Source organism: Alexandromys fortis, unplaced genomic scaffold (genome assembly GCF_014885135.2).
Source record: "Alexandromys fortis isolate MF-2015 unplaced genomic scaffold, M_Fortis_MF-2015_v1.1 scaffold_127, whole genome shotgun sequence".
Taxonomy (NCBI): Eukaryota; Metazoa; Chordata; class Mammalia; order Rodentia; family Cricetidae; genus Alexandromys; species Alexandromys fortis.
The window spans coordinates 5080827-5093344 of NW_026068006.1; the positions used below are offsets into that span (position 1 = coordinate 5080827).

General features: G+C 44.9%; 1 protein-coding gene across 1 annotated transcript in view; it reads left to right on the forward strand.

Moving 5' to 3' along the window:
* Window positions 1–12518, forward strand: part of Mgat4d (MGAT4 family member D) — a 29896-nt gene that overhangs the window by 16030 nt on the left and 1348 nt on the right. Inside the window, exons 6-10 of the mRNA XM_050161583.1 lie at window positions 495–599; window positions 2931–3006; window positions 4505–4619; window positions 6091–6221; window positions 10787–10916. Coding sequence (XP_050017540.1) covers window positions 495–599; window positions 2931–3006; window positions 4505–4619; window positions 6091–6221; window positions 10787–10916 — 557 coding nt within the window. The remainder of the gene's footprint in view (window positions 1–494; window positions 600–2930; window positions 3007–4504; window positions 4620–6090; window positions 6222–10786; window positions 10917–12518) is intronic.

Here is a 12518-nt window from a genome sequence, read left to right on the forward strand (position 1 = left end):
GATGCTTTGACTAGCTTAAGAAAATTCACAGTATCTATAATCCTGTGGGAAATTTATTTTATATTTTGCATTCTAATTTTCAAGTGTTTTATTTATTTTTCTGTGTTCATGCTATGGGGCATACATGCCACAGTTTGGGCACGGAGGTTAGTGGACCACTCTGGGATAATCAGTTCTCTCTTCCACTTTATGTGAGCTCCAGAGCTGGCCCTTGGGTCACTGGGCTTGTGGGACAAGTGTCTTTACCCACTGAGCCATCTTGCTGGCTCATTTTAGTCTTTTTCAAAAATAAATCTTTCATTAGCTCATAAATATTTTGGTTAAGAAATAGCACTTATATGTTATTGGTATCAGGAAGCAACCTGTGAGATAATCCAAATCCATACATTATGTGGACACGCATAAAGAAGGATTTTTAAGCATTTACATTACTTTGGTAAGTTAAGCTATTCAACTATATTGGGTATTCAACCTCCCTTTACTTCTATTTCTAGATTCAGAAGACAGGTGCAGTCTGGGTCCTTGGAAGTCATTTCCGTACCCACCTTTTTTTATCCGAGTGAATTACTGGGCAAGAAGACAATGGAGGACTCGGAAAGGTAGGTCAAAAAATGGACCTGAAAGAACTGGTGTCCTGGGACGGGCGTCTGGGAGATAATGACCCACAATGTCGTGACACGGGGAAGCCAGCTCTTACCGACTTGCAACGGTTGCCTGTGAATCACATTCTGAGCCCTAGCCCAGTGACATTTAGTTGATAGCATGAAATCCATCGTAGTATTATTCCATGAAAACGGGCAGGAGATACAGATGATACCCACGAGGAGTGGCCATCCTGCCCGTTCTGAGTCGGTTGGCAACGTCTGCCAGCGCCCCGCTGAGGGTGATCTGCTCCTGTTTATAGACAGTGATGGAGCAGAAACACAGTCACACAGTGAAGGAGGCGGGGAGCCTGGCAGTGGAGCTCACGGCTCCTGGAACCCGCTCCCAGCTTTCCATGCCCTCGTCATTTTAACAGGTAAATTGGCCCTTTCCCCTTAATTGCCTTAATTTTGCCGATATGTTCAATGAAATAGTATATATACACAGTGTTTAGTAGACAAACCAGATCATTTGGAAGTTACAAGGACAAAACGTGACAGCATTTATGAAAGAATATTAAGTAGTGGAAACCTTTGTATGTAGTAAAATGATTGTATATTTCTGGTAATAAATACAGTAGTGTGGGGAATGTATTGAGTTGATTTAAAAAAATAATTTGCTGATACCCATTGGAAGCTTGCCCCTTTCTGAGTGAATACGGAGAAAGGGTGGACTAGGAGGGGTTGCAGGAGGAGGCAGAAGGGAGGCTGCAGTTGGCATGTAAAATAAATAAATAAATTAATTAATTAATTAAAAATAAAGATAAGGCTGGGCAGTGGTGGCACACGCCTTTAATCCCAGCACTCGGGAGGCAGAGGCAGGCGCATCTCTGTGAGTTCGAGACCAGCCTGGTCTACAAGAGCTAGTTCCAGGACAGGCTCCAAAACCACAGAGAAACTCTGTCTCGAAAAACCAAAACAATAAATAAATAGATAAATAAATAAATAAAATAAATAAAGATAAAGGCTTGCCAGGAATCTCAGGGGAAGTCCCTTCCCTGAGAACCTATTATATGCTCATATTATATGTATTATATCATATTTGGTGTGTTTGACTCTCAAACTACATAAGCGTTTTTGTTTATCCTTATTAGTGTCCGACTCTGGAAGGTGCCCAGACCTTTGCAGTTCTACAGCCTTTTCTCTTCTGTCTCCTCCCTGGAAAGCCTGGGCGCGGTTCACCCCTCCTCCCTGGAAAGCCTGGGCGCGGTTCACCCCTCCTCCATCCCTCTACTGTGGCCTGGCTCAGGTCTGCCCTGACACGGACTCTCTTGCTCAGTCTGCCGTCTCAGACTCACTTCCTGTGGTCAGAAGACCTTGTCTTCCATATGAGATCAAGCCCAATGCTCCTCACATGTCTTAAGATACCCTTCATGCTCTGGTTGGCCTCTGGCATCCCTGTTCTCCTGGGAGCCCCATCTCGCCAATGCTCTGTAGCGCCTCCACACCTGGGCACCCTATTTCAGCTGCAGGCCGTACCCTGGCTCTATCTGTTCCACTTTTCTGCTCTTCCCATCTTGTTGTGCAAAGATCTTCACTGTTAATGACTTAGCCCGGCACAATCTCTTAATAGTCAGTGAGACCCTAGGGCAAGAACAGCCTGTGTCTTGTACCTCCAGGACATGGCCTAGTGCCCTGCTTGCTGATAAAGTACAATAATACTCTCATGTGATGAAGAAAGGCTGTCTTAGTTTGCTGTTGCCGTGGTGATGAAACACTGACCGAAGCGCCTTAGCAGAGGAAAGGGTGCATTCGCCCACAGTCCCACACCACAGTCCATCCCTGAGGCATGCCAAGGCGGGAACTCAGAGCAGCAACAGTAACCAATGGGGAAAGGCGGCCTACCGGCTTCATCTCCAGCGCTTGCTCAGCTACCTTCCTCTACCGCCTAGGACCGCCCAGGTGTGGTGCCGCCCACCGTGGACTGGGCTTCCCAGCAGCAACCACTAATCAAGAAAACACCCCACAGCTGCCGGCAGGCCAATCTGATGGAGGCGTTTCCTCAGCTGAGGGTCCTCTTCCTAAGGGACTCCAGTTTTTGTCAAGCCGACAGTAACTTATCGCCTAAATAAAAATTTAGCTAAAATGTAAAGTGCCTGGACTGTGCTTGTTCTAGTTGAGCAGAGGAATAGAGAAGCTCTTCAGTATAACTTTAGTATAAATATATTCCCTTTTATTCGCTGTCTGTATCATTACATCAGAAATATAAAGGTGCTATTCAATTACTGAATAGGCTTATAAATTAATCTGTTATAGTGAACATTAATAGATCTTATTCTTTATTTTTAGTTGGCAAATGAAACAAGCGTTGGATTTTTGTGTTTTGATGCTGTATGCCCGACCCAAGGCCACGTATTACTTACAGGTGAGAACTTGGTATACATGAATTTGAAACGGAAGCTTTACTGGTTCAATCCTTCCTTTAATCCCTTTTCTCCTTGGGTTGCTCTGCCTTAGTCTGTAGCCAAGCAAATAGGAAATATTTAAGAAATCAATATTCCCCAAGGATTGATGATATCTCCTTTCTGTGCTCGCTGTAGCAGAGAATTAAAGTTAGAGGGCACAAACGAAAAAGAAACTGTAAAGCTCCTGGGAAGACATGGAAACGCCCTGTGCGCATGTCTAAGCCTTATTGTAGGCCGTGCCGAGGACCCAGGCAGATTGCCACCACACCCGGTCTCTCACTGTGTGATGGCTCTGTTCCACACTGCCTCGGTGACGCTGTAGAAGTGAGTCCATCATGGGGACCAGTCACTTCAGATTGCCGAATAGCAGCGGCACGCGTCCTGTAATAAGCACAAACCTCACCACAGAGGGAAACGTTTCAGAATTACCAATAGAGGGCGGGGAGAAAGCGAGAGACAGGCTGAGAGCAAGATCTTTCCTGAGACTGGAAGAAAACAGCTCCTCTTGCGCAGTGGCGAAGCAGAGGGATGTCAGCCGCAGCCGGGTTCTTTCCATCCTGGGACAGCGGTTCTTGTTTGTGCCCTCCTGATGTGGTTGAGGTGGGAAACGTCTTAGTCTAAGAATCTCACATCGTGTTTGTAAAATCAAGAAAGATAGCTTTGGCCTCACCCGCTTTCCTTCTAAGGTTCCCGCCATCATCCTTCTGACCGGCCAGGGGTGGGTGGGGATGGGCGGCTCCTTCCTGCCACCTCTCACAAAGGCCCTTGGAGCTCCAGGTAGAGCCTGGCAGCGTACCTCAGGTGCAGAGCAAGTCTGTGTCTGCTTCTCTCCTGACGTTTGTGTTTCTGCCCTAAAGTACTGGGCTGAAGTCCTAGTTCTCAGACGTGTGACACGAGGAGGTAGAACTTTGGGGTGTGATTTGGTCCCGAGGACAGAGTCCTGATGATGGACTGGTGTTTCCAGACAGACGGTTTCCTCTCTTTGTCAGAGAACACAGGGAGACCGCCATGAAGACCGGGCCTCAGCAGCCCCCTCGTGAACTGGCACCTGGACCCTGGACTCCCCAGAGTCCAGAACCGCTAGGATTAACCACCTTTACGGCTGTGTATAAGCTAGCCTGTGAGATCGTGTTATAACAACCAGAAAGGAGTCCAATCATCTTAGTTAGAAGCCAAAATGTTGATGAGAATTGAAATGAATGCAAAGGAGTCTCAAAGAGAACTTAAGTAGAATGTTCTGGGTCAGCATTTACGAAAGAGAAAGACACCTTTAGGTCTGATTGATCTCATAGCCAGAGAATAAGCTTTGCCTAACTGAAGATTATTATCCTGTCAAAAACATTTCCAGTGTGCTATATTGAAAGTATTATTTTTTTGCCTTTGAGATAATATTAATTTAATGGAATTCATCGGCGGTATTAATGCTGGGGTTTTTTTGTATTTGCCTTTTTTCTCTAGCTAGAAGACGATATCATAGCAAGAAAGATGTATTTTACAAAAATGAAAGATTTTGTAAATAGTCTCACTTCAGAAAATTGGTTTTATATTGAATTTTCAGTACTTGGATTTATAGGTAAGCCTAGTCTATTGTGTTGAATCATGTTGGATTAAGATCACTCTCTTTTCTTACTAAGGTGAGCTTGTTATGTAGCTCGGGTTGGCCTTGAACCCTCAATCAGGCTGGACCTCAAAATCTTAATTCTTCTGCCTCATCCTCAAGTGCTGGGATTATGGGTGTGTGTCAACATCCTCTGCTTAGTCTGCTTTTCTGTCTGTCTGTCTGTCTGTCTATCACAAAATAGTCTTAAAACTTTTAAAGAACATATCAAATAGTGTGTTATAATACTGAGCGGAGAGGCATGGCCTGATTCCTGTATGGATAATTCGGCTTTAACCGTAAAGCCAGACTGGCACACCTGAATTGTAATTCAGTTACCATATCTTGGTCATTTTTTTCTAGGTAGACAATATAAATGAACAAATTAACATGTGTACACATATTATAAAAGCATAAAATTGGGTGCTAGAGTATGCGCATGTTCAGTGACAAGCATGTGTTGTCCCTTTTCCATGCAGAAGGATGTGAGGGTCCCTGTGGACAGTATGTTCTCAGCACATGCTGGACTCCAAGTCCTGTCCTCATACCCCAACCAGCAAATTCAGGGCTATGGGAATGTACTTGATAATGGTACTTAATTTCCAATAAGTCAAAGTTGCTGCTCTTACTATAGAAGTGACGTATTTCAGCTTCACTTCCCATAGTTACTCTGGGGCCAGAAACACGATCATACTAAGTAGGACTTTGCAGCTTGCTAGTAACAGAAAAAGACATAAAATGACCATTTTCATCATTCAACTCAACACCAGCAAAATACAATTGTACATTTCATATTAAGCGACCCACATAGCCTCAACATTCAAAGCAAGTGTAGCATGTGTCCATCCAGCTTACTAATGGGGCAGCCATCTTATGCTACATCCTTCAGAGCCGGCTGAATCTTTCTGCTCAGTTTTCACTTTTAAATTCAGGACTCTGCCTGAAAAAACTAACTGGGCCTAATCAATCATATTTTTAAAATGCAGTATATCTCTATAAATCTAAAATACTACTCTGTCTTATAATCGCCTGATTAAACAATTTTCAAATTTTGAAATATAGAATATCTTAGTAAAAAATTAGGACTAAAGGTTGCTCTGTGGTAGGTTCGTTGAGCGCTAGCAGGGCCAGGGGAAGCGCTCTGAGAGAGATGGTGGCCTTCTCTCACACTTGCCAGGGTGTCACCTTTCCTGTGACTGAGACACACGGTCTGGTCTGTGCGAGGTCAAATGGGCTTCCTAAGGGCAGCTGCATGGAAAGCTATCCCCTTGGAACTGCTACACCTTAACACATTCTGAAGCAGCCGTAACACTTTGCATTGCTGTCTCGCACCCGCAGTGATGTGTTAAAGGGCCTTGCTAAACAAGAGGGTAACCGTGTTCTCAAAACGCTTCTTCCTTTGCCCATGTCACACACATGTTCCACGAGTTTGTTTCTTTCTCCACAGGAAAACTCTTTCATTCGAAGGACCTGCTTGACTTTGTCCATTTTTTCTTGATGTTCTACAAAGTGAAGCCCATAGACATGCTTTTAGATGACATCTTCCTGGTGAAAATGTGCAACTGGGGAGAGCATATTGTGAGTGTCCCCTCTCCTGGTGAGGGTGTGCCACTGGGGGGAGCATTTTGTGAGTGTCCCCTCTCCTGGTGAGGGTGTGCCACTAGGGGGAGCATATTGTGAGTGTCCCCCTCCCGCGGTGAGGGTGTGCCACTGGGGGGAGAGCATTTTGTGAGTGTCCCACTCCCCCTATGAGACTGTGCAATTGGGCAGACCCTACTCGAGTGTCCCCGTGAGGGTGTGCAACTGAACTAGGGAGACCTTGATCGAGCGTTCCTACAGAAATGCCAAACAGACTGAGAAAATACCAGCATGTTACACAAGCACTGCAATATTCTTATTATCAAAATATAATGATATGCGTGTAACAGAGCTTTAAGCTTCTGTATCCTAACTTTTGCTTACATCTCCATAATATTAAATGAAATAATGAAGATCCACAATAATGCTGAAAAAAGTCACAATATGGACAAAAAATAATAAAAAACAAAACAGCAATAACATCAAAAAACAAGTCCCTAACACAACAGCAAAAAAAAAACAGAGGTAAACAAACAGAAAAATAATAAGACATATACGCAAGTATTTCAATGTTTGTGTTAAGTGTGAATTGTCTAATCGCACAGATTATCAGTTTTTTTTAAAGTTACAGCTAGTGGTGTGTGTGTGTGTGTGTGTGTGTGTGTGTGTGTGTGCTGGAAAAAGTAGATCAGGCATAGTGCAAGCCCTCCAGCAAAGTCGGGGTAGTGCCCGCACAGGTGCGATAGTAGACCTCAGAGCAATAAAAAACAGAGCAGAAATAAATAAATGTGGAGTGACGTGCTCCAGCTAGTCACGTGCCCTGGGTGGTTCCACAGATGTCCCACTGGGGACAGCCAGACTGCTGGTCAAAAAGTGAACTGATCTTAAGAAGTTACTAAACGCTCTGATAAACTGAAAAGGAAGACAAAGGCACCAGCCTTAGATTGAGAAACTATGGTGACAGAATTCGCAAGCCTTAATAGGAAAATGAATGCTAAACCTCAACTTAGAAAGGAAAGGGCTGCTTAGCAAGCCTCTCGCACTGCCAGACTCGTCCATGATGGAGCAGAGACCTGAATAAGCCTACATGTAAGACAGAAATTCAGTAAATAAATAAAGCCCTCTGAGAAGGAAATGTCCAAGTCCTGGTGGTTTTGAAAGTGAGTTCTATCTAAACATTTAAAGAACAAATAATAGCAATCAGATGAGGTTTACGTTTTTCTACCTTTTAAAAACAGATTTTGGCCTCAGGCTTACTTGTAAAAACACCGTAGCGCCCTGTCCGTCTGCACTGTGGTGTGTCACACCCATCCATCCGTCTTCTCAGTCTCACACAGAAGCCTTTCCTGTGGGACCTTCCTAGGACCCCGGGCACCTTGGGAGCCTGAGCTGGAGCTGCAGCCTCGCCCTTGGTTTCGAGTCTTGGGCTTTAGTGTCAGAGCCTGAAACCCTTGGCCTGAAATCTGCTTCCCAGGCTTGGGCTGAGTGAAGAAGGCAAGATGGCTGAGTTTGTGCTGGGGCCCTTCAGCGTCTTGGGCTTCCCAGGGCCTTGACGGCTCCTCACAGGCACTGACTGCCTTTGCATTGTTATCCTGCCCCTCCTTCAGGCCTTTCTTTCGTGCTTCTTGGCACAGCACATTCTCCTCAGAAACTCCTGTCGTTGTGGCTGGGGTTTCTATTCCTATTGTTTGCTATTTCTGTGCTTTTTGGGGGATTAGTTCTTCACCACGTCTGCACAGTAATTTGTCCATCCCACAGCACCTGAGACTTTTTGAATAAGTACTGGAGCCAGGGTCTTCCCTGTGCTCAGCAAGCACTCACCTCAAGCCCCAGAATTTTAAAAAACTGAACAAGAGGAGGCCATTCCAGCATGAGCTTGACATGAAAACCAAAGGGGATACAAGAAGGAAACCCAGGTCAGCACTTGAAGGGTCAAGGCAGGGGGTCATGACTCGGAAACAAACCTGGGCTGCAGAATGAGGTTGAGATTGACCTGAGCTACACACACACACACACACACACACACACACACACACACAGAGGATAAATTTCACATGAACATAGCTACAAAAATCCCCAACTAAGCACAGTGAACTAAAACAAAATGGTGAATTAAAACTTAATTTAAATTGAATGAAAATTAAAATTACATACAATGTAATCTATGCATTTAAATTTTTAAAGAAGGTCTGGCAAAAAAAAAAAAGCTCAAAGATGGAGCACTTGCCTAGCATGTATAACTCCCTAGGTTCTTACCAACCTTGCCGCACAGCACAACAAATCCCAAAAATTCCCAACCAAACAAACAGCAGTCTTAAGGAGCAAAGCCACATGCTAAGGTCAGTCAAGGTGCAAAAATCAGGGAAATGGGATAGAGCAGAGCTTGGGCTCCAGCAAAGGGAGACACACCTGTGGAGTGAAAGAAACCCTCCCGAGGAGGGCATGGTTTGGGGCAGGAGGATGGGATCTGTAAGCCAGAAAGCCTTGCTTTAGATAACAATTGTTATGCTCAGTCCCTGGGGACCCCAAAAGACCACCGGGGAGACCGACTCACCAAAATGCAAAAGCAAGGTTTATTGTGTGCATGTTACAAGCCGTAGGGACCTCCTCGTCAGCACAGTAGCAAGAGGCGGTCCCCCGCCCTTCTAGAGGCGAAACCAAGAAAAGTTACCTTAGCAGGGTATGTGCTGGCAGGTGACCCTATCTACTGTGGTTGGAAGGTTAGGAATTTCCTTTGAATGGTCTGTTCCTGAGTGCTGCTTGGGTAGTCTCAGTTTGTGGTCTTTCTTATAATCAGGTATTGCCTTAGGGAAACTACTGAGACCCAAGCCTCTGTTGAGCTTTTCATGGCTGGGTCCTACAACAATATGTAAAGGATTCATAAAACCTAGTAACAGTCTTTAAAAAGTCTCATTTAAAAAAGGTTTAGGGCTCCAGAGCAATGGCACAGGATGTCGGGGTTAAGAGCACTTGTTCTTGCAAAGGACCCCGGTTTGGTTCCCAGGGCCCACGTGGCTCACAAGGCCTGTCACTAAGGGTCGAGGGATCCAGGGTCCTCTTCTGGCTCCGTGGGCCAGGTGCACAGGATCTAAAACAGACGTGGTAAAACAAAATAAATCTTTGAAAACACAGACAAGCCCGAATTAACATGGCATTTAATCTCTCTTACTACCTGTGTAACAGATTCAGTCAGATTTATCAGCAGGCTGTGAGGGGGTGGGGGTGGGAATAGGGATGGGAGGATGGGGGGGAGGAGTGGGGGGAGGCTGGCACGCCACACCGCTTTCCTACTGGAAAATTTCTTTTCTTTCTTTCTTTTTTTTTTTTTGGTGGTTTTTATTTATTTTGGGGGGGGGTGTTTTGTTTTGTTTTTCGAGACAGGGTTTTTAGCTGTCCTGGAACTAGCTCTGTAAACCAGGCTGGCCTCGAACTCAAGGAGATCCACCTGCGTCTGCCTCCTAAGTACTAGGATTAAAGCGTCCTCCACCACTGTGGCCCTACTGGAAAATGTCTAAGACTATGTCAAACATTACATATTTATTGACATATTTAACTCTCTGAGCATTTTGTTCCATGTTAATTTCGTTTCAGACTGAAGTAACAGAATCACTAAATTGTTTTTCTATTATTATAAGATTCCTTAATAAAATATTTTCTTACACGTTACAGTTGGGCAGAAACACATTCAAATAAATTCCCTGGTTATTTTTAATCTGTAAGTGAAAATTTGAGACTTACTTTTCCGAACAAATTATAATAAATGATTCTCAAATAGTGGTCAGGATCATTTGGAATGTTTGCTTTTAGGATGCTGGGATGGCACAGGCTAGCCCAGTCCTCCACCTCTGGGCCACACCTTAGTTCTGGTCTGTTCTGAACAGCAGTGGTGACTTGGTCTCCCATTCTGTATTTTCACGGCGGTCATTTGAATGGTTCTCCATCAAGTATCATGTAGACTTTGTACTGCACTCAAATTCTTTTTCCACTTCAGAAGAGATTTTAGAGGATCTGGTTGGAGGCAGAATTAATGAATACAGAAAGACAAAAGTGTGATCATGTTCACTGACAGACTTGTGTAGACAGGAAAGCACCCTCTCCCCTCAAATCACTTACGCTGTTGAAAAGAGCCGAGCCCGTTGTGTGGCCTGCACCTGCCATCCCCGCACTCGGTAGGAAGACTTGACCTCGGTGTCAGGGTGGGCAACCTGGACTACAGAGTACTGAGATCCTATCTCAAAAAAAAAATCAAACCACAACTACAACCAAAAAAATAAATAAATCTACTTTAAAAAGAGAGAGAAAGAGGAAACGCAAACTGGTAGAACACAGCTTGGCTTTGCGGGAGGTCGTGAAACCGCATGTCTCCACGAGGCTTTCCTATATCCTTCTCTTGTGCTAGGCTATTCTTATGTAGGAAGACCCCAGAATGGAATATTTTGTGCCAAATTTTAAATATTAATCTAGAACTCTGAACAAAACTAATCTAAAAAGATCCTATGGGGAGTAAATGTGGTAGAAAGCAGTACTGGGGTCTGTGTGAAGATGGCCGCTTGCCCTTTCCCCAGAGGAGCTGCATGCAGCGCAGGAAGGAAGTCCGAGTCCAGTACAGACCGTCTCTGTTCCAGCATGTGGGCATTCACTCGTCGTTTCCCGGACGAAAACAGCACCTCAAGGTAAGAGCACCAGAGGATCCGGGTTCAATTCCCAGCACCCACATGGCAGCTCACAACTATCTGTATCTCCTGTTCCAGGAGATCTGACACCCTCACACAGACATACATGCAGGCAAAACACCAATGTACATAAAATAAATAAATAAATCCTTAAATAATGATTCTGAGATGGAACTTGAGTAACCTAGCCTCGATGAACTTAGACGCCTTTAGAAAAGGGGAGGTCACGGCTGTGATAGCCGGCTAATAGAGCTGTCTTCCAAGAACCTGAGTCATCTACCAGGGTAAAAACAACAACAACAACACAGTAGCTGTCACTATTTTAGTCTAAAAGTAGACATTATTAGCAAGACCATTTCAGAAATGGAAACTCTTGTAAATGTAATCAGTATGTTTATTTAAATAACCATTGACCTCATGAAGAAAAACCCAGCATCGTGTAGTGTTAGTAATTCTTACATTCACCCCAGTTTTGGAAGCAGTGTTGTTGTCACTGCGACAGGATACCTGGAACAACCAACTTAACCCCAGGGTAAGGTTTGTCTTGGCTCACAGTTCCAGAGGGGTCAGTCCAGGCTTGCTCAGCCCTCTTGCTTTGGGTCCATGGCACAGACATGTCATGGTGCAAATACAGGGCAGAAAAATTGAGCACAGAAGGAAGGGTCTGTGTCTCAAGTACACACCCCCAGGAGCCCAAATTCTTCCCCTGGGGTTCCATCTCTTAAAGGTTTCACCACTCTAGCTGCCAGAGCCCGGTGACCAAAGCTTCACACAGACAAGTATTTTGAAATCTTTCATAGTGGGTTTCTCTGCCTATGCAGTAAGTCAAATCAAGCTGAACTAATTACCAGGTTTAATCAGAGCAAAGCAACTCCTGGGTGACTCCCAGAGAAAGGAAGCAGGAGAGAAACACCCTGTAGGCATGGTCTTGAGTAGCTCAGGGGAGGAACCAACCCTTGGCAGCTTTCTGAGAGGGTGGGGTTTGGAATGGGAGGAGTGGGGTTGAGTTCCCAGGCCAACGTGGGGGCTGGGTTTGGAAAGGGGCTTGAGCTGGAGATCCCCAACACACACATGCACCTTCGGGGTGTTTACCCAAACTATAGTAGCATCTAGGAGAAACCAACAGGTCAGGTTGAGGTTCTAAATAGAGTTTAGTCGTGGTGATGATGGAGTGTGATCCTGGGGGGGGGCACACTCTGCTTCCTCCATCTGTGAAACCAAGAATTTAAATCATCCAGAAGACTCCTTACCACGTGTTACCACTGAAACACCATCAAATGCCTGAAGGGAAGCAGCAGGCACACAGGAAACCTGTCTCCGCAATCTCATTTTGGGTGAGGTTGTAACAGGATTCTTTTCTCACATTATGTATTTAGTCTGGTAAAAACATTTTAATCTAGTTGAGCAGTGGTGGCACACACCTTTAATCCCAGCAGAGGCAGGTGAATCTCTGATTTCATCACCATCCTGGACTACAGAGTGAATTCTAGGACAGTCAGGGCTGCACAGAGAAACCCTGTCTTAGAAAAGAAGAAGAAGAAGAAGAAGAAGAAGAAGAAGAAGAGGAAGAGGAAGAGGAAGAGGAAGAGGAAGAGGAAGAGGAAGAGGAAGAGGAAGAGGAGGA